This window comes from Coenobita brevimanus, chromosome 102 (genome assembly GCF_032717465.1).
Source record: "Coenobita brevimanus isolate Jiangsu-jjx chromosome 102, ASM3271746v2, whole genome shotgun sequence".
NCBI lineage: Eukaryota > Metazoa > Arthropoda > Malacostraca > Decapoda > Coenobitidae > Coenobita > Coenobita brevimanus.
Genome location: NC_137055.1, coordinates 41,608,027 through 41,628,039, shown reverse-complemented (window position 1 = coordinate 41,628,039; position 20,013 = coordinate 41,608,027). Strand labels below are relative to the sequence as shown.

At 44.5% G+C, this 20,013-nt stretch overlaps 1 protein-coding gene across 1 annotated transcript in view; it reads right to left on the bottom strand.

Moving 5' to 3' along the window:
• The window catches only part of LOC145415473 (uncharacterized), an 81,788-nt gene extending 66,690 nt beyond the window's left edge, over window positions 1–15,098 (bottom strand). Inside the window, exon 1 of the mRNA XM_080284748.1 lies at window positions 14,146–15,098. Within this exon, the coding sequence (XP_080140874.1) occupies window positions 14,146–15,098 (953 nt within the window). The remainder of the gene's footprint in view (window positions 1–14,145) is intronic.
• Window positions 15,099–20,013: the final 4,915 nt, after the last annotated feature.

The following is a 20,013-nucleotide window of genomic DNA, read 5'->3' as shown; positions in this document are numbered from 1 at the left end:
ACCCATTCTTCAGCTTACTTGTTGGGACTCTAGCGATTTAGGCGTTGTAGCAGTTGGAGGCGATACAGTATGATACAGATTCCTGACGTTGCTGACATGATGATGCTCAGGAAATTGATTTTTTCGACCGCTCAGTGTCATGTCAGGAGACGTTATTCTTCCCTAGGTTGATATGCGTCACGACTGTCTTGGCGTGGTTGATTATGACATCGTGGCTGGCAGGCCGCTGTCGTAGATTCTTCATGGTGTCCTGTAGTGCATGGGATGTGTTAACTGTGATACCAAAAGTGGCATCATCGATATATTTCCATTGATGATTTATCACCAAAAGTGGCATCATTCATGTATTTCCATTGATGATTTGTCCGTCAGAGTATCATCAGTGAACATAAGAAAGCAAAGTGGACACGTCTTGGGGCCCTGTGGTACACCGCAGGAGTGGGGGAGGGAGGTATAGGTAGCACTGCGATATCTGACCTCCTGCCTACGACCCGACAGGAAGTCAGTCAACCACGTAGCCTAACCAGCGTCCCTCGCAGCCCTAAGTCCAACGCCTTCTTCATGATTATGCTGGTTTTGCACAGGTTAAATGTTTTGTTGAAGTCCTCAAATGACAGTCCTGCTTAGGTTTTACGTTGTTCCAAACTGCAATAAATGAGTCCAGGAAGATAACAAGGCAGTGCGTGGTACAGGAGGCCCGTATATCGAAATTACTGAGAATCTACCGAGTCAGCGATGTCAGTGTTGATGCAGCCAAACACAAGCTGTTCACAAATAAGACTGGGTATGACTGTTATGGCCGCAGGACGCAATGTATCAAGAGATTTTGGATGTAGTGATTTGAGAAGTGGAATCACATACGCCGTCGTCACTGCTTCGGGGCATTTGGCTTGTCAACGTAAGGCAGTGATTATGGTGATGAGGGATGTGGCTCGTGCCGGCGCAAAAACCGGTAGATCAATGGATGTGGTTGAGTGTTTGCTTTTTAGGGACTTAAGGCATCATGTAACATAACACTCCCCTACCGTGTGCGGGGAGGGGGGGCTTGGGGGAGTGGCCAGAAGGTATGTTGGTAGAGAGTTGTGGTCAGCTTGTATATGCTAACAAAGTGACTCTTGACTGTGTGTGCAGCTTCCGTCTTTAAGCTGATCGACACAAGGAAAGGAGGAGAGTTTTTGTATGCTATAACCAATTAGCTATCTGTATCATACCTCCGGCTGATGTTGGCTTGTTTAAGATGCTTGGATTTGGGAGGGATAGTGAGTCTTTTGATGGGTATGTGCATGAGTTTTTTGGCTTAATAGTGTATTGATTCTGTGTGTGTGTGTGTGTGTGTGTGTGTGTGTGTGTGTGTGTGTGTGTGTGTGTGTGTGTGTGTGTGTAAGTAATCGTCTATTATAGTTTTCAGGTCCAGTGTTTTTTGTTTTAATGATGTCGATAATGCAGTTGAGCTCATGATTCCTTCAAGGGTTAAGCATAACACCTTGGCTTCTAGGATTAGTCTCCTCTTCTTCTTCTTTCTCTATACATCTTTTCCCACTTATATTTGGGGTCGATGCTCCTGACTGCTCTCCACCACCTAGCTCGGTCATACACATCATCCTCTGACATCCTCTTATTCTTTCATTCCTGATCCTATCCATTTTAGTTGCTCCACACATTTATCTAAGCATCTTCATCTCCGCTGCATCCAACTTCTGCGCATTCTTCGCTGGTCATGTTTCAGCCTCATACATCATTGCTGGCCTTACTACCGTCTTGTATACTCTTCCCTTAACCTTTACACTGAGTCTACGGTCACATAGAACCTCCGACATCTTTTTCCGGCTATTCCACCCTGACGGAACTGTGTGTGTTATCTCAGCGTCCAGGTTTCCGTCCTTGGCCACCGTCGAACGTAGGTATTTAACCTTATTTATCCTCTTCAACATTGCCCCTTGCATACTAATCCCGAGGTCTTGATCTTCGTTGAATCTCAGGTATTCCGTCATCTTTCTACTGATCTTAAATCCTCTGTCTTCCATAGCCGTCCTCCACTGCACTAATTTTAACTCTTACTACGTCTCTGCTGGTCTGCGTCTAGCACGATGTCGCCAGCGAACAGCATGCACCAGGGGGACTGAACTCTTATCCCACGAGACATCATATCCATAGTCAGATTAAAAATGGTATGAGCCTAAAGAAGATCCCTGATGTAAACCAACTCCAGCTGGTATCCTTTTCGTTAACCCGACACTACTTCTAACCTGTGTTCTTCCTCCTTCGTACAGATCTTGGACCACCCTCACGTACTTCTCCGGCACTCCCTTCTCTCTCATACACCTCCAGACTTTTTTGACGAGGCACTCTATCGTACGCCTTCTCCAGATCTATAAATACTATATGCAGTCCCTTCTGCTTTTCCCGGTGCTTTTCCGTCATCTGTCTCAGCGCAGACACTGCATCCATCTTCCCCCTACCCGGCATAAAACCAAACTGTGCCTCTCCTATAGATGTTTTTTCCCTGGTCCTTCTGTCCATTCGTCTTTCCCAGATCTTTATGGTGTGGGACATTAGCGTTATTCCCCCTGTAATTTCCACAGTCCTGGATGTCTCCCTTCTCTTTGTAGATAGGCACGATAACGCTCTCTCTCCAGTCTTCCGGCAGTATTTCCAGGTCGTATGTTTTCTGCGTCAAATCCCACAGCATGTCAATCTCGTCTTCTCCTAAGCTCTTCCACACTTCTACTGGTACTCCATCCAGTCCCGTCGCTTTACCAATTTTAATTTTCATGATAATTTTACTCCCTCTCTGCTAATATCCGATGGTACACCCTGGTTCTGGACTCCTTCCCCAAAGACTACTCTCGGATTTTCCTCACTTTAAAGGTTTTCATAATAGGCTTCCCACCTGTCCTTGATCTTGGCGCTTAGGACCACCCCATTCCCATTAACCTGTTTTAGTGAAGTCCTTGGTTGCCGTATCCCGGGCATTTGCGGTCTTAAAGATTTTTCTCCTTTAGGTGTTTCCAACTCTTCATACATTTCATCCAACGCCTGTGCCTTCGCCCTCGCTACTTCCTTCTTTGCTTCCTGTTTAGCCTGCGTGTACTTCTCCTTCTTGCCTTCCAGACTCATCCTACTTCTTTTTCGCATCTTTCTTGGCTTTCACTATCTCCTGCACTTCATCTTTCCACCACCACGTCGCCTTATCTCCAGGGAGTCTCCTCTTCCCGGATGTTCTTCCTAGCACTTCTTCACCCACCCTCCTTATCACGTGGCTGTTGTGCCCTCACCACTCTTTCATTCCCTCGAGCGATCTTATTTCATCCAGCACTCTTTAAACTCCCACTTTTCCCCCCTCCTCTTTCAACCTCCGCCGCTTGATTCTCGGTGAAAACTGTACAGGGCTATTTTTCTTTACGTTCTTAATCTCCCAGTCCATTACTACCACCCTCTGCTCTGCCACCACACTTTCTCCATTTATGACTTTGCAGTTCTTGTAGGTTAGTCTCTGCTGAAGAAAATTGTCTGGTGTGAGTCTAAATGTCATTCTTAGGTGTATCAGTAGCAGAGGAACGGTATTACCTGATATTCCAAGAAGCCACTGACTCCTGGTGTTTCCCTCAGCTGAACAAATCTTCTGTCGTTTTGAATGAACTACCCTGATACATCCACCCCAGAGAAGGGGATAGATGGATGGATAGAGAGATAGGCAGATAAAATGTTTGATATACTGAGGCAAGTAAACTACAGGTAAAGTGATGGTGATGGACAGGTAGTGGTATATAAATAGATAGATAGACAGATAGTTAGATAGATATATAGATAGGTAGGTAGGTAGGTAGAGAGAGAGAGAGAGAGCGAGAGAGGAGGAGGGGACAGTCTAACCAAATATGAGTACCAACCAACTTGTACCCGGACAAAGTCTATAACTCTGTCGTGATTGGCCAGCGAGATAACCCACGTAGCGAATGAGAACACGTGATATATCCTGCAGATAAACACTGATAATCTGGATAGCGAGTGTACCTGTCTTGGATGACCTCGGCTAGCACTCTGTATGGATTTGTATCTGTATTCCTGTTTTTAGCCTTTTTTGTTTTATTTACACACACCTGCTCGCGAGGGGGTTATGTGTTTGTTTTAGTTTGTCTGTCTGTCTCTTTCTGTCTGTCTGTCTGTTTAAACAAAAATCATGGAAAACTGTTGGATGGAATTGCACCAGATTTGTGAAAGAACGAGTTATTAATTTTGGCTGAAAAGTCATAGGTCATACGTCAAAAGCTAGGTCAGCGCAAACATTTTTCATTTTATTTTTGACCAAGCCTGATGGAGGGATTGGGGGACAGGAAAGGGACGAGTTATACGATTTTCAAAGCATTCGGTCAAAGATAAAGATCCCAGGGCAAGGTCAGAGGTTCGCCCCTTTAGCTAGGCTTCTTTGGTTTTGAATCAAACTTGGTGAAATAGATTAAGATTAGTCAAAATGAAATTCTTCACTTCTGAACTAAAGGTCAATGATCGTCCCAGAGTGAGATCATCTTCAATACTTTTTATTCGACTTGAGCCAAATGTGGTGGATGGGTTGAGGGTCCGGTTAGGATAAAGTAATTCGATTTTCAGAGCAATCGAAGGTCAGGTACACAGAACAGGATCAAAGGTTCCGCCTAAGGCCCATCCACACAATCAGTGGCCACGTCTTGGCTGAACGCATCGCTCATCAGTATCGAAGTATGGTGGCGACTCATGTTTTAAGTATTAGATCAGGAGTGGGGAAGGTGCCTCAGTTCATCACGCCTACATGATTATTTCCCAGCAGTTTTTCACTGGCATAGGCCTATATCAGAACTACAAGTGCCAAGGGATCGTGTGGATGGGCCTTTAGATTAACTGTAATTCTTAGATGACACATTCTGAGTGTTACTTCATGTCGTATGTATTCTTCTGGATTGTTTTCTGACTCAGCTGTTTTGACTGTGTTTGTTTTTGTCCCTCATTTTGTCTATCATCATAATTTATAATGCCACCAAGGAGGTTAGAATGACCACCTTCCCTTAATTGCACTACACTAAGCTTCTTTTCCAGGGTCCCTACACGAACAAGGGAGTTGTATGGAGTATGGGGAAAAGGGTTATTTATGTGCCAGACTTTGGATATAGTCAGTCTGTTCCCTGAGGTCATGTATTCCTGCTACGTACATCACACAGCGCATACACCGTCGCATGTTACCACTTGTACGCTGATACCTACAGTCCATAAGGAATACATGTTGTGGCTGTCTCATTATGAACTGCTTTGCTGGTATAAGCGGGGGTGTTTTTTATGAACTGTAAGAGATCGTCACCCTCTCCTTTCTCCCTCCTCCCCTCCTCCTTCCCAATCTCCCCTACCTCCTCACCCTTCCCTCTCCTTCCCTCCTATTCTCCTCCCTTCCCTCAAACCTCATCTACCTCATTCTTTTGTTACTTCCCTCCTCCCCCTTTCCACTGCCATACCTTCCTATCTCCTTCCCTTTCTTCCCCTTATCCTCGTTCTATCTCCATTTCACTTCCTACTTCCCCTCCTTTCCCTTCTCTCCTCCCCCTCCCCTCCTCATTCTCCTTTTCCCCTACTCCCTTCCCTTCTCCTCCCCTCCACTATTCTCCCTCCCTCCCCTCCCCTCACCTTCCGCGTCTCTCATTCTAATCCAGGCCGTCAACTTGAATTTCTCCTCTCAGCTTTCTTTACGTAACTCTCTCTCTCTCTCTCTCTCTCTCTCTCTCTCTCTCTCTCTCTCTCTCTCTCACACACACACACACACACACACACACACACACACACACACACACACACACACACACACACACACACACATTGCCTGAATCACTCGGCCTTCACCTCCACACCTGCAGGGAAGAGTCACCACACACACACACCTGACTTCCTCCCACACCTGGCTTACTAACACTTAACCCCTGCAGCCCGAAGGCGTTTTTTCCAGGTCACTTTTGTTGGCGATAAATGCTTGTATTCAGCTTAGAGGAGAGAATTCGAAATGGTGAGGTGAGAGAGAGAGAGAGAGAGAGAGAGACAGACAGACAGACAGACAGAGACAGAGACAGACAGACAGAGACAGAGACAGACAGACAGAGACAGACAGACAGACAGACAGACAGACCGACATAGACAGACAGACATACTGACAGACGAGAGGAGAAAGATCCTTGGCCGTGGTAACTTAATCCCTAATAAGTCAGAGTGGCAGTGGTCGAGAGAGAGAGAGAGAGAGAGAGAGAGAGAGAGAGAGAGAGAGAGAGAGAGAGAGAGTTTGTATGTTTACCCGTCCCCTCCCCGGAGGGGCTCGGGGACGGGTATTATTTTCACTCGGTTTGTCTGTTTGTTTGTTTGTCTGTGTGTTTACCACTGGTGCGATTTTCAGCAAAATTACAAGGATGATGGACTATGACCTTCTGATCACCTGATTAAATTTTGGGCCAGTTGGGTCAAGGCCCAGGCTGTTGGACCCCCCCCCCCAAAAAAAAAAAAGAGAGAGACAAGTAAAAACCGTTTTTTCGCCCTAACTTCATTCAGATTCGTCATATCGACATAAAACCAAAATCTAAAGGTGCATCTTCCAAATCTGCATCCTGTAACATGCCTCATTACATCAGGGGGGGTCACCCACCAGTTAGCGGTAGGGGGGTCAGTCTCAGGTGTGTCGGGTCTAAAATTTCAAATAGGCATACAATCGTCTATTCTCACCCGATTTACTCCAAATCCGATATGTGACATCTTTGGCTAGATATCCTGTTGTGTTTATACGTCTGCACTAAAATGACTGCCGGGGACGAGTATGCTGTGCCTTGGCACCGCTTCGTGTTTTGTGTTTGTGTCTATGTATTTCTGTTTTTTTTTTTTTTGTTGTTGTATTTATAAACCATGCAGAACATAAGATCCCCTTTTGTTTGTCAGGCCTGGCCTAATTCTGACTACCGCCTTACGATTTTATTCAGCAAAGGGAGGGCCTCTGGAACAAAGAGTATTAATCCCTTTATCCCTGTGATGTTCTTTTCACATTAATCGGCTCCCACCAGACGATTTTATTCACCTTAAGGGAGATGCCTGGTAATGAAGGGGTTAATGAGCGCTGTATCTAACCCTTCCCGTTCAGAAAGCCTCTCCTAAGCTGAGGAAAATCGTCTGCAGGTGGCGTGAAATACACTTAATACCCATCCTGGAAGTGGAGGGGTTTAAGGGGCGCTCTAGGGATGAAGTCAAGGAAGAGAAACAATGAAAGATAATTCGATTCTTTTATTTTACTAGTCCTTTATTCTTGCTACTGCCAGACGGTTTTACTCAAGGGGGACCTAGTGTCGTGCAGGGTTTATGATGATGGCTCTGAGTCCTGTAGTTCCAAAAGCCTCTCCAGAGCTGAATAAAATCGTCACAAGCTACCAGGCCTATAGGATAAAAGACGGCCTTGGACGGAACAGGTTACTCTTTGCCTGTGATGAGTTTCTGTGAGGTAAATAAAACCGTCTTTCGTATGCTGGAATGTATCGGCTACCAGACCGGCTATTTTCGTGTTTACTCTTGGTCAGACGTAAATTTTGGAAGTGTGTGTGTGTGTGTGTGTGTGTGTGTGTGTGTGTGTGTGTGTGTGTGTGTGTGTGTGTGTGTGAAGTTCCTCCCCAATTTTTCTGTGCCCTAAGTTTCTCTCCATATTTACCTCCGTCAGCGAAGTTGGAGGAGATTATGTATTCACCCTTGCTTTTCCATCTGTTTGTTTTGCTAGTCCACAAAATATCTCAAAAAGTTTTTAATGGATTTCAATTAAATGTAGTGGTATGTGGGTCATGGGCCAAGGAAGAGTTGATTTATTTTTGGTGGTGATATGATTTGTTTGGCATAGGCATTGGCGGAGGAATACGCTGTCAGAGTGCTGCATTCTTGTTTTTGTACGCACGATTTTTCTCTTCATATTGATTTTCTGTATCCTAAGTTTCTCTGACTATCCTCTCTTTGTACCCAAGGTTTTACCCGTCCCCGCCCCGGAGGGGTTCAGGGACAGGTATTGTTTTCGCTCGGTTTGTCTATTTGTTGTCTATTTGTTTGTTTGTCTGTATGTCTGGCTGGCTGTCTGTTAGCAGCACGCAAAAACTACGGGTGCGATTTTAACAAAAATTACAGGGATGATGAGCTATGACCTTCTGATATCCTGTATAAATTTTGGGCGATTTGGGCCAAGGCCCAGGCTGTAGACCTAACAAATGTAAAAAAACAGGGACTTAAAAATAGTTTTTTTTTTTTTCCGCCATAAATAATTTCAAATACGTCATATCGACATGAAACCAAAACCTAAAGGTGCATCTTTCAAATCTGCATCTTATAACATGCCTCATTACATCAGGGGGGGTCACCTCCAGTTAGCGATAGGAGGGTCAGTATCAGGTGGGTCGGGCCTAAAATTTCAAATGCGCATAAAATCGTCAAATTTCACCCGATTTACTCCACATCTGATGTGAGACATCGTTGATTGGATATCGTGTTGTGTTTATACGTCAGCACCAAAATGACTGCCGGGGACGGGTTTGCTGTGCCTGGGCACCCCTTCTTGTTTTTCATGTTTTTCCTTTACCGTAAGTTTCTCTTCAGCATAGGAAAGCCCTTGTATGTGAAACTGAATAAACTTAAAACAAATAGTCCGTAACCAGATAGTTGTAGTCCATTCCAAAATAGATTTACAGTGGTCCGTAACTCACACCCTTCCACATCCTTCCATACTTCCTCACTTGGGATCCAACACTTATTTACAGTGGTCTTTGGTGCTGGACAGGGACGCCTTCACGTGGTGGCACCGATATAACTGGACGACTCTCTTACCCGGTTATATAAAGGTTCCTCAACTCCCTCCCTATCCCCCGAAGGGAGGATGGTGGACAGCAACATGAGGGAAATTTCAGCCAGCAGTCCACCGGGTTTAGCTGCAGGTGATGAAGTTTTAGGTGCAGGTGATGAAGTTTTAGCTGCAGGTGATGAAGTTTTAGCTGCAGGTGATGAAGTTTTAGCTGCAGGTGATGAAGTTTTAGCTGCAGGTGATGAAGTTTAGCAGCAGGTGATGAAGTTTTAGCTTTGTGTGATGAAGTTTTAGCTTTGTGTGATGAAGTTTTAGCTGCAGGTGATGAAGTTTTAGCTGCAGGTGATGAAGTTTTAGCTGCAGGTGATGAAGTTTTAGCTGCAGGTGATGAAGTTTTAGCTGCAGGTGATGAAGTTTTAGCTGCAGGTGATGAAGTTTTAGCTTTGTGTGATGAAGTTTTAGCTGCAGGTGATGAGGTTTTAGCTGCAGGTGATGAAGTTTTAGCTGCAGGTGATGAAGTTTTAGCTGTAAGTGATGAAGTTTTAGCTGCAGGTGATGAAGTTTTAACTGTAAGTGATGAAGTTTTAGCTGCAGGTGATGAAGTTTAGCTGCAGGTGATGTAGTTTTAGCTGCAGGTGATGAAGTTTTAGCTGCAGGTGATGAAGTTTTAGCTGCTGGTGATGAAGTTGTAGCTGCAGGTGATGAAGTTTTAGCTTTGTGTGATGAAGTTTAGCGGTAAGTGATGAAGTTTAGCTGCAGGTGATGAAGTTAGGGTGAGTGTAAATGGACTATAGCTAAATATAATGAGGACGAGGAAAGGGGAGTTGGACTGTTTAGGATGGGGGGGTAGGAGGATGGGGAAGCATTTGTTTATTTTCTTGTTTACTCCCCGATAAGTGTCTGAACCAGGACCTAGACAGTATATTTCCGTTTACGTGCCATACACCTTCACATGTTACCACTTCGACGCCAATATACGTCGTTAAGTACGCTGTTTCATTCAAGATTAGTTTAGAGGTATAAGCGGGGACTTTTTTTTTTTTCCATGACGTCGATGGGTCTTGTGGAAAACCAGTAAAGTCTGCTGTTTAAAAAAATTCATTTAATCAGACCATTTCTTGTCTCAGTCAGAACTCGCATCCTTTCGCACAGCAGACCACATCTCACACCATGTGTAGGCAAAGGAGAGAGGAGGAGTGGAGGAAAGATAGATGGGGAGGGAGAGGACTGTGGGGGGGGGAAGAAAGCGGGTCAGGAGGGAAGGGAAGGGAGGAGCGGGAACTACAAAGGAGAGCAAACGGCAGGAGGCCTTGTAGTATCTGCTGAAAGTTTGTTAGAGTCGCCTACCATTGTGACTGTGGTATCTGTTGTATGAGTCAAAGCAGGGAGGATTTTTTACACACCGGCAGGAAAAAAACGCGAGGAGAGAGGACCACCACGCAGTAAAGAGGAAAATGTAATGGATATTTCGTAATAAAATACAAAGGCAAAATATGCGGTACACTATCTTATTTTGTAAGAGATATGTAATATTAAATTGGGTACATAAGTAAGCTGCATGTCCACCTGTCTGCTTGAAATATTTAATGTACTCTATTACCGGAGGGAGATGAGGGAGGTAAGGGGGATGAGAGAGGATCAGGGGAAGGAATGACATTGGAAGGAAAGTAGGGAAGGAGGGACGGAAGGAGACAGGGGAGGAGGAAGGGAGGGAGAGAACGGGGGCGGGGGGGGCAAAGTAAGTGATAAGAGTGATGGGCAGGATGAAGTGAGGCAAGAGAGGGGCGTAGAGTGGGGTGGGTGAGGTGGGGTGGGGTGAGGAAAGAAGGGGGAGACAGGATGGGTTGAGGCAGAGAGAAGTGGGGAAAGGCTGGGAGAAACAGGATGAGATAAAACATTGTGAGGCAGGGTGTGGGGTGAAGTAAGGCAGGGTGGGGCGAAGTGAGGAAGGAAAGGGGTGAGGCAGGATGAGTTGCGGTAGAGAGAAGTCAGGAAGGGTGGGGTTAAGCAGGATGAGAGGCAGGGTGTGGGGTGAGGAAGAATATGGCGGATGCAGCAATTACCATAACACCTTCAGGATTTTTTTCGTAGGAACCTAAAGCCTTTGCAGTGAAACAAGAAAACACACACACACACACACACACACACACACACACACACACACACACACACACACGATTCTTGGCAGCTGGATGAAATGGATAATGCACCCCCCCCCCCCCCGAGTCTTACACCAGGCGACTAAAAGCTGAGAAGTGGAGGGGGAGGGGGAAGGAAGTGGCATCACAGACACGGAAACGGGAATATCCTCTTCCTGTCGCTGCCCTGCCAAGTTGGAGGACATGGTGACAATGGAGAAAGAGATATAGTGGTGTAAGAATTATTATAAATATGTTTAGTGTAGAGGAACAGATGAATGAAAGGGATAGCTTGCCTAGATGGATGAACTAGACAGAGACAGACAGGCAAAAAAAGATTCACGTATAACTTGTAGACAAAAACACGAAGATACATCACTGCATGGAGAAATAGATAGATAAAGATGAATAAATACCATAAATATATAGATTAACTGATGAATAGATAGACAGAGATAGGAAAATAGATAGATAAGCTGGTGTACCATAATGCTTAAAGCCTATCCCCAGTTTAAAAGCCAGTCAAGCCACCCTCATGTCGCCCAAAGCCATCAAAGTGTGTGTGTGTGTGTGTGTGTGTGTGTGTGTGTGTGTGTGTGTGTGTGTGTGCGTGCGTGTGCGTGTGTGTGCGCGCGCGCGCTCACGAAAGCGTGTGAAAAGTGAATATGTGAGGAAATGCATGTGCGAGTATCCTGCAGGGTATAAAGTCTTTCCCGGTAATGTTGTTTTCCTGTAATCCCCACCCCCCTATCCAGAGAGAGAGAGAGAGAGAGAGAGAGAGAGAGAGAGAGAGAGAGAGAGAGAGGTGGCATTTTAAAGCCAATATAGAGTAAGAGAGTATAGCAACATATCTTTAATCTTCAGGCCAAGGGTATGTTTTTTAATACTCAGCATGGCTTCCATCCTAAGTTGTCTACTGAAACTACTTTCATATCTCATTAACTCTACAACACATATATTGAAAAATAAAGATATTCATGTTATCCTTGTGTGGTTTCTCTAAGGACTTTGATAGTGCGGGTCGCAAATTTTAATAATGGCGTTTACTAAATGAAATATAGAGGCAGTGTGTTTTAAAGCTGACTTAGATAACAGGACGGAATGTTTTCGTGTACTGTAGGATATCCTGTGTCTGAGAAATTACAGGCACTTATGTTGTCCCTCAGGGGGCCTTTCTCGAACCTGTACTGTTTTGCCGAACCTGTACTGATCATAATACACGTGAATGATCTAACAAAACAACAGATGACGTAGTTATTCAGTATGAAGAAGACACACAGGTTCTTCAAACTGGTAAGGTAAACACTGACGACCCTGTGAGAAATCCTGGAATCACTTATAAGAATAGCCAAAGACTGCTTTCATATGAACGGACTTTGCTAATCACAAACAGAACACAATGTACTGTTTATCGGGACACGCCCCAGTAATTCTCGTACCCCTGCTGATCAGAATTCACTCATTAATATTACATCTCACCAGCAGGCACTTGAATAACCTAGAACATTAGATGGACTGCCACTTTGGTGTTTGGTGTTTGCAATGATGATATAAGTAAACAAAAATAAAAAGCGTTTAGCACTTTCCTGTTTCTAAATTATATAAAAGGGATGCTCATTAACCAGAGTAGAACAATAATTGAACAGGCGCTTGTACTCTGCGTTATAAAGTGTTGTATTATAGTACTGGTACAGGCAAACTTTACCCACCTCCTCCCGGCACAAAAACTACATAACTTTCTGGTGAGTTAGTAGTTGCTAGAGCCATAAGTTATAATCACGTACCACCAGTCTTAAGGGAGTTGTTAGGTTATCCAGCGAATATACGCCTTTAACGTGTGCATCTGTGTATATAAAGTTATATATTTAAACACACACACACACACACACACACACACACACACACACACACACACACACACACACACACACACACACACACACAGTACTGCATATCCCTAAACTAACTGGCACTCACTTCTTCTCTCAGCACTGAATATCCATGCACAATAATACCGTATATGTTTTTTGTAAATTGTCTTAGTATAGAAACTAAAAGACAAGACAGAGATTGAAGTTGTCCCCATGTGCTAGTGATGAACGTCTTCTGCAGTAGCTTCGACGAAAGACCTCCAGGCATATCTTTTCCTACTCAGTAACGGCCTGTCCTCCCACTGCACATCATCCAGCCTTATGTAATGTAATTTCCATTCTTCTTGATCTGCCTTTACATTCTTTCTTTATTTCGTTATTTCTCCGGGTGTGGCGGTGTTAGGGTGCTAGTTACCCCAATCATAAACCCTTTCTCAAAATGCCCATTAATCCTTGACGTTATATCCATGATTTTTGTCCAACTCAGGGCATAGACTTTATCGTTCGTTCCCTGAGGCCCAACACTCCCATATGTCAGAGAGCTTCACACCTCACCACTTCTGTACTAACACTCGCCGTTGGTATTGAACACATGCTAGGGCTGTCTCATTCTGGATTGGTGTGCTAGTATTACCGTTAGTGTTTTGATGGATGTCGCCTTGTGGCACGGTTGGTATAGCATTGGGGTTGGTGCGTACTGTAGCCTGCATGCGATAGATCGAGTCCAAGAGGTGGCCAGCTTTTCTATCATGTACACGCTACCTGGGGCGGTGTTCGGTCTCTTACCTTTAAATGCTCCGGACCAAAGGTATCCTAGTCTCAGGCCTCTAAATTCGGAAGTGGGCATAATGAGATCTGGCAGTTATTTAGCCATATTTGTGACGTTGGTGGGTTGTATGGAAGATCAGTAGTCTTTTTATTGAAGTTCAGATAATCAGATTGTTCCCTGCCCCCACCTGGAAATGAACTCGCGTCCGTGCGTTAATTTTTTAACCCTTTATTCCTGTTCCAGTCTCCCCAGTCACCTAAACACTCACTAAAGAGACACTGAACCCGAAGGGATACCATTGTTAGCTTCTTGTATACGAGAGCCCCCTCGTTGTGAAGTGGCTTAGTTATAAAGGTATTAAGCCTAATTAAATTAGTCCAACAGGCGCAAAGAAAATTTATTTCATAATAGTAAAGGATTTAATTAAAACACTGACCTGTGAGATAATTAATTAAGGCACACGAATGATTAAAACACCTGATCAAAAAGCAGTTAACACACTCGCCGGCGAAAGTTTAATTGGACTGAAAGTTTGAATAAAACACTCACCTGACGAATAGGAAGATGACCAGACCATTCCCAGTCACCCCCGCTGCCATCAGGACCACGTAGACCACGGCCAGGACCATGTGGGACAGGTGGGAGGGCGGGTCAAAGGTCAGCCAGTGAGGATTGACCACGCACACCATCTCCCTGTCCGTAATGACCCCCGACCAAGCTGGGGGCACCATGGGAGAATAGGGACACGAGATTTTGTTCCAGTCGTTTTGTTGGTTCCAGCTGAGGCTCACGTTTTCCAGGTGGTAGGTCAGGTTGTCGATTCCAGAGACGTTATTGTAGCCGTCAGACAGGTTGTAGTTGATGACAGGGAAGGAATTGGCGCAGGATATCAGGGTCTTTGTCGATGCTACTTGGTACGTATCTTTATCCTGTTGGTTTCCAGAGACGCTTTGTGGATTCTTCTGGCCTCTGGAACTCCCTGGACCAAAGACTCCTGAAGAACGGGATGAGGATGTTGGCTTCTGCTGTAACCTGGAGATCTCTGGCTCGAAGACTCTTGAAGAACTGGAGGAGGATGTTGACCCTTGCTGGAACCTGGAAGTCTGTGGATCAAAGATTCTTGAAGAGGAGGATGTTGATGGTTTGTTCCGGAATCTTGAGGCTTCGGTATCAATTGGTTCTGATGAAGTTAATGACGATGATGTTGTCTTGGGCTGGAACCTGGAGCCCTTGGGGTCAAAAGCTCCTGAAGAACTGGATGACGTTGATGTTGATGCCTTTCCCAGGCCCTCACGATCGCCCAGAATAGAGCAGTTCGAAGCCGCCCTTGAACCAGTCACGCTCCTGTCGGATTTGAGAGTCAGGTTATCGATGGTCGGCCGTTCCATCTCGCCGTTGAAGAACTTCCTGAAGGAGGGCACAGTTCCTGAAGGCCCTTGGGGGATCTCGGCTCTTGTTGCTGGGCCTTCAACCACCACCACCCAGAGGCGTAAGAGGACCATGGTGGTGAGGCTGGAGAGTTGGGCCATCACGGGTCAGGTGGGGTTAGGTCAAGTGAGGCCAGAGGACGAGGTCAGGTCACGTCCAGACATTTCGACTGGGTTTGAAGTTCCCCTCTCCTCCTTCTTCCTCTTCGGCAGTGGCCTGAGGGAGACAAAAATGAAGATCTGTAAGTCATCATCATCATCACGGGACTGATTACAGCAAGTTGGTAAGAATGGCCTTTTTATTGATAATTAAATCATATTCTGCAAGCTAAAGGGAAAGCAAACTAATTCAAGCCAGGGATTACCCCCCAAAAGTTCGTAGCATTAATGCATCGTAGTTCTGCAGGTGATTCAGCCTTCTCTGAAGCACATTCAGTGATCCTATTATTTACGGTATTCCAGCAATATAATTGAAGAGCCACATACAGTTATTGTTTGCAGTGATTATATGAGGAATGAAATTTGATTAGTAATGCAGTTATTGCAGTTGTAACTTCCATAAATTCCGTAAGAAAATTGGAAATTACTGATTTAATGATATGCTTCATGTATTATTAAAGAAGGAATTATACTTCAAACAAGTTTACCGAAATAATTAATATCCTTTTAATTGTAATAGTAGCTACATATGGATGTTAGCTGTAGGCAATGTGATTAACTAAGAGGTGTGTCAGTAACATTCATTCCTTTAACTGCAGTCGTTTGTAAACACTCAGTCACTCTTTTTCTTGATATCACAAACACTGACAATCTTCACTCTATCCATTATGACGGACTTCTAGGCAAACCATGTCTTTGCTGGGTCAGTGGTTGATACGTAATTAGGAACACACATACAGTAAAACCAACATAAATATTCCAGACTCCATTTTTAGTTCCAGAATAATATGCTGGGTGTGAGCAAGCAGTTGGGGTGGGGAAAGAAAGCAGGCCTTGAAGTTTTTTGTGTGAAGATGGAAGAAGGAGGGGGGGGGGAGAGGAAAGGAAAGAAGGATAAGAAGGAGTAGAGGAGAGGGCGGGAGTGGAGAGGAGAGAAAAGAGGAAAGGGGTGGGGAGATGAGGTGATAGGAGTAGAGAGGAGGGTAGAAGAGAACAGAGGAGGGGAAGGGAGGAGGGAGAAAGTGATAAGGGAGCGATTAGGCTAGGTGTACCATGGTGTAACATATGCTGGGATCCACTGAGAATACAAAGAGCAGACAGATGAATACCTAGACAAACAAAGCATCTACGTATACAGCATTCCAAACCATCCATCATTTTGAATTCCTTACAGAGGTGACCACAAAGGCTCTACTTCACCCTTTCACTACAATGGCCTCTTTTTATTATTAATTATTCTTATGTATTTTATTTATTTATCTATTTCTTCAGCCACCGAGTACTTATATTTAACTCAAGGGGGCCTTTGACAGTGAAGGTGTTAATGAAGGCTTTATCTCTCCCTTTCAGATCAACAAATTCTCCTGTATGCTGAAGATGGTTGGAGGCAGCAAAAGCGAAATAAGCAGTACGGTACGTCTTACTGATTAACAAATGGGAACCAGTGAGATTGATTTAGTACAGATAGATTGATAGGTAGATAGATGGAGAGATAGATATATGAAAACATGCATACATACATAGACTGATTGATGAAATATAGGTATAGATCAGTAGGTAGATGGGTAACTAGGTAGATATCAACATACATATTTATTCAGACACGTAGGTAGACGTATAGGTAGATAAATAAATAGATAGTTGGGTAGGTAGATAACTGAGCCAAATATATGGGTACATGAACTTCCAAACCACTCTCGCTGTGTCCTTCTCACTAAGCTAACCACTAATGCCTCGTGGTTAATGGTAGGGGGGAGGCAGGAGCTGGGTGGATATTTATGGTGGTGAGGGAATTGAGTTTATTTGGGGGATATATTTTGAGGGGTGTAATGGACTCTATTTCTACCCCTCCCCCCCACCCTACAGCGTCGGAAGGGGGGTGAAGAAGGAAGAAGGGGGAAGATTGGGAAAGAGGGACGAGGAAGGGGAGAAGGAGAAGAATAAGAGGAGAGGAGGAGGAAGAAGGGAAAGAGAGGAATGGAGACGAGAGGAGAAGCGAGGAGGCAGGAAGGACTAAGACAAGGAGAGTGAAGAAGAAGGGAGGAAAGGGAAAAAGAAGAGAAGGGAAAATGACAAGAGAGGAGGAGAGGAGATTGGGGTGTGAGAGAGGAGACAAGACGGAAGAGAGGAGGAGGAGGAGGAAAGAAGAGGGTAGGTTAGAGGGGAGAAGAGGAAGGAAAAAGGGGAAGGGAGATGAGGAGAGGAGAAGGAAGGAGAGGAGAGAAGAGGAGAGAGGAGAGGAGACAAGGGGAGGGTAGAGGGCAGGATAGAGAGGAGAATGGTACGATAGAAGAAGCGACACATGCATAAATATTCTCTCTCTCTCTCTCTCTCTCTCTCTCTCTCTCACACACACACACACACACACACACACACACACACACACACACACACACACACACACACACACACACACACACACACACACACACACACACACACACACACACACACACAGCACCAGGATTTCGCTATTCAGGTTGTAGTGTTACGAACCTGAAATCCATGGCTTAGCAACTATTGAGTGAGAGAGAGAGAGAGAGAGAGAGAGAGAGAGAGATTGAGAGAGAGAGAGAGAGAGAGAGAGAGAGGGAGAGAGAGAGATGGTTTTATATTTCATTCCAAATACGTAGAGGACTGTTTCAGATTTAAAAAATTAGGTAGAGGTCGTGACTAAAGATGTGGTGGTGTGTGGTGGTGGTGTGTGGTGGAGTGTGGTGGTGTGTGGTGTTTGGTGGAGTGTGGTGCTGTGTAGTGATGTGGGTGGGGGAGTTATCGTGCTGTGTGATGGTGTGTGGTGTTGGCTTGTGTTGGGTGGTGGTGGTGGTGGTGAGTGTGTGGTGTTTGTGTGTGGTGGTATGTGGTGGCGTGTGGTGTGCCTGCTGTATGGTGCTGTCTGGTGGTGTTTGGTGGGGTGCGGTTTTCTTGTATGATGTGGTGTGGTGATGTGAGATGGTATGTAGTTGTGTGATAGTGTGTGGGGATGTGTGATGCGGCCTTTATTTCTGGCCTCTCCATAGCTTCTAGTATAGAGAGCCATTGTTCTTTCTCTAAGGCTATCAGTTTTAGCGTTTCTCAGCGTTCTCCTCTTTCACCAGCTCTTTTCCTTTTTTTATATTATTTTACCTAGTCAGCCCTGCATCCATCCCTATCCACGCCTACACTGATGACTCCACTCTTAACTTTTGCATCCGTCCTCCTCTTACTGTCATTTCTCTTCTGTTACCCTCTCCTCCCTTCTCTTCCCCTTCTTCCTTGCCCCATTCTCCTCCCTTCTTCCTCCCTTCCCCTCAATCACAGGACGGGGTTTAGGCACACCTGATTTCTGACCTGTCATTATTTCTGATTAAGAAACAGAACCTATTAAGTTTTACTGTATCAAAAGCACAATACCTCCACCTTTCAGTTCTCCATAATCTTTCACAAATCGGTACCCCTTAATCTACTGCAGCACACAACGCAATCTTTCATCCTCTCTCAATTTCCTTCGTTTTTATGTCTCGCGTAATCCATCCTGGGAAGATAACATGACACTTAATGCAACTTCCACTTCCCAATGATTGACTGTGCTGAATAGACTCCGTGTTCTTTTTAACCCCTGCGAGTTGATGGCTTTATAAAGGATCCTTATTCGCCCCTGTGTGGACAACGGCTCTCGTGTGTGTGTGTGTGTGTGTGTGTGTGTGTGTGTGTGTGTGTGTGTGTGTGTGTTTGTGTGTGTGTGTGTGTGTGTGTGTGTGTGTGTGTGTGTGTGTGTGTGTGGTTTCGTAGTTATAAAAATTTGTGATATTCAGAGAATCAATTAAGTCGAAGGAAGATAACTCGGAAAGTTCTTACACACCCTCTTGGTCGATAAATGTGCCTGCAGTCTGGTTATTTTCACTTGACATAACTAAGCCACACCTCTAACATAACCACAGAGCCGTGATGGGATAATACGAGACTGGCAGTGGCAATGAAGGTCAATTAAAACAAAAGTAAAGTACCGTAGCATTATCTTCTCTTCGGTAATATCACCCAGTCAACTCAGTGGGCCAGGAAAATTTAACCAGACTATAGATTTCTCACCAAAGTCATCTGATTTGAGACATATGGGATTGATTTTTATTTAGCAGCTTAGCCATTTTTTTCCCCTTTCTATCACGAGTCTCCATAACCTCTAACTGTATATAAAAATCGTCGTGTATTTCCTGTTTTTTTTCACTAGTATTCCATCTAATTGGATTTTTAAGCGTTCGGTAGCCATGAGTTAAAGCAAATATTTATACAGACCAAGCAGGCATATTCGGCACACAACTTATGCTTAGGAATATTTATAAATAGGAATAATGAACCTGCTCGGTTAAATTCGCAAATATTCCGTACAGTAGATCTATACCAGTGATTTTTTTGTCTCTTCTGTCCGAGTATACGTTTTTGCATTTTCTTGTCATTAGCGGATGATTTTATTGGGCATTAAACTTCATGAAGAAGGGAGGTACTAGGCTACGTCTTTTGCATTATTATTATTATTATTATTTTATTATTATTATTATTATTATTATTATTATTATTATTGTTGTTGTTGTTTTGTTGTTGTTGCCGCTGTTGGTCGGCTCTGGGCATAGACTTGAAAACCCGTACCCTACGATCCAACAGTCCTCTGCGAGTCACACACCATATATCACCACTCCAAGTCCAATACCCACCGTCCATAATGAATACACACTAGGACTATCTCATTAATGATGGATGAAACGGTGGCTGAAGAAACTGAGTAACTCGCGTGTGCATAAACATCTAAGAAGTATTAAGAATTCTAAAAAGTCATACAGAAGTTCTCCAGGCAAAT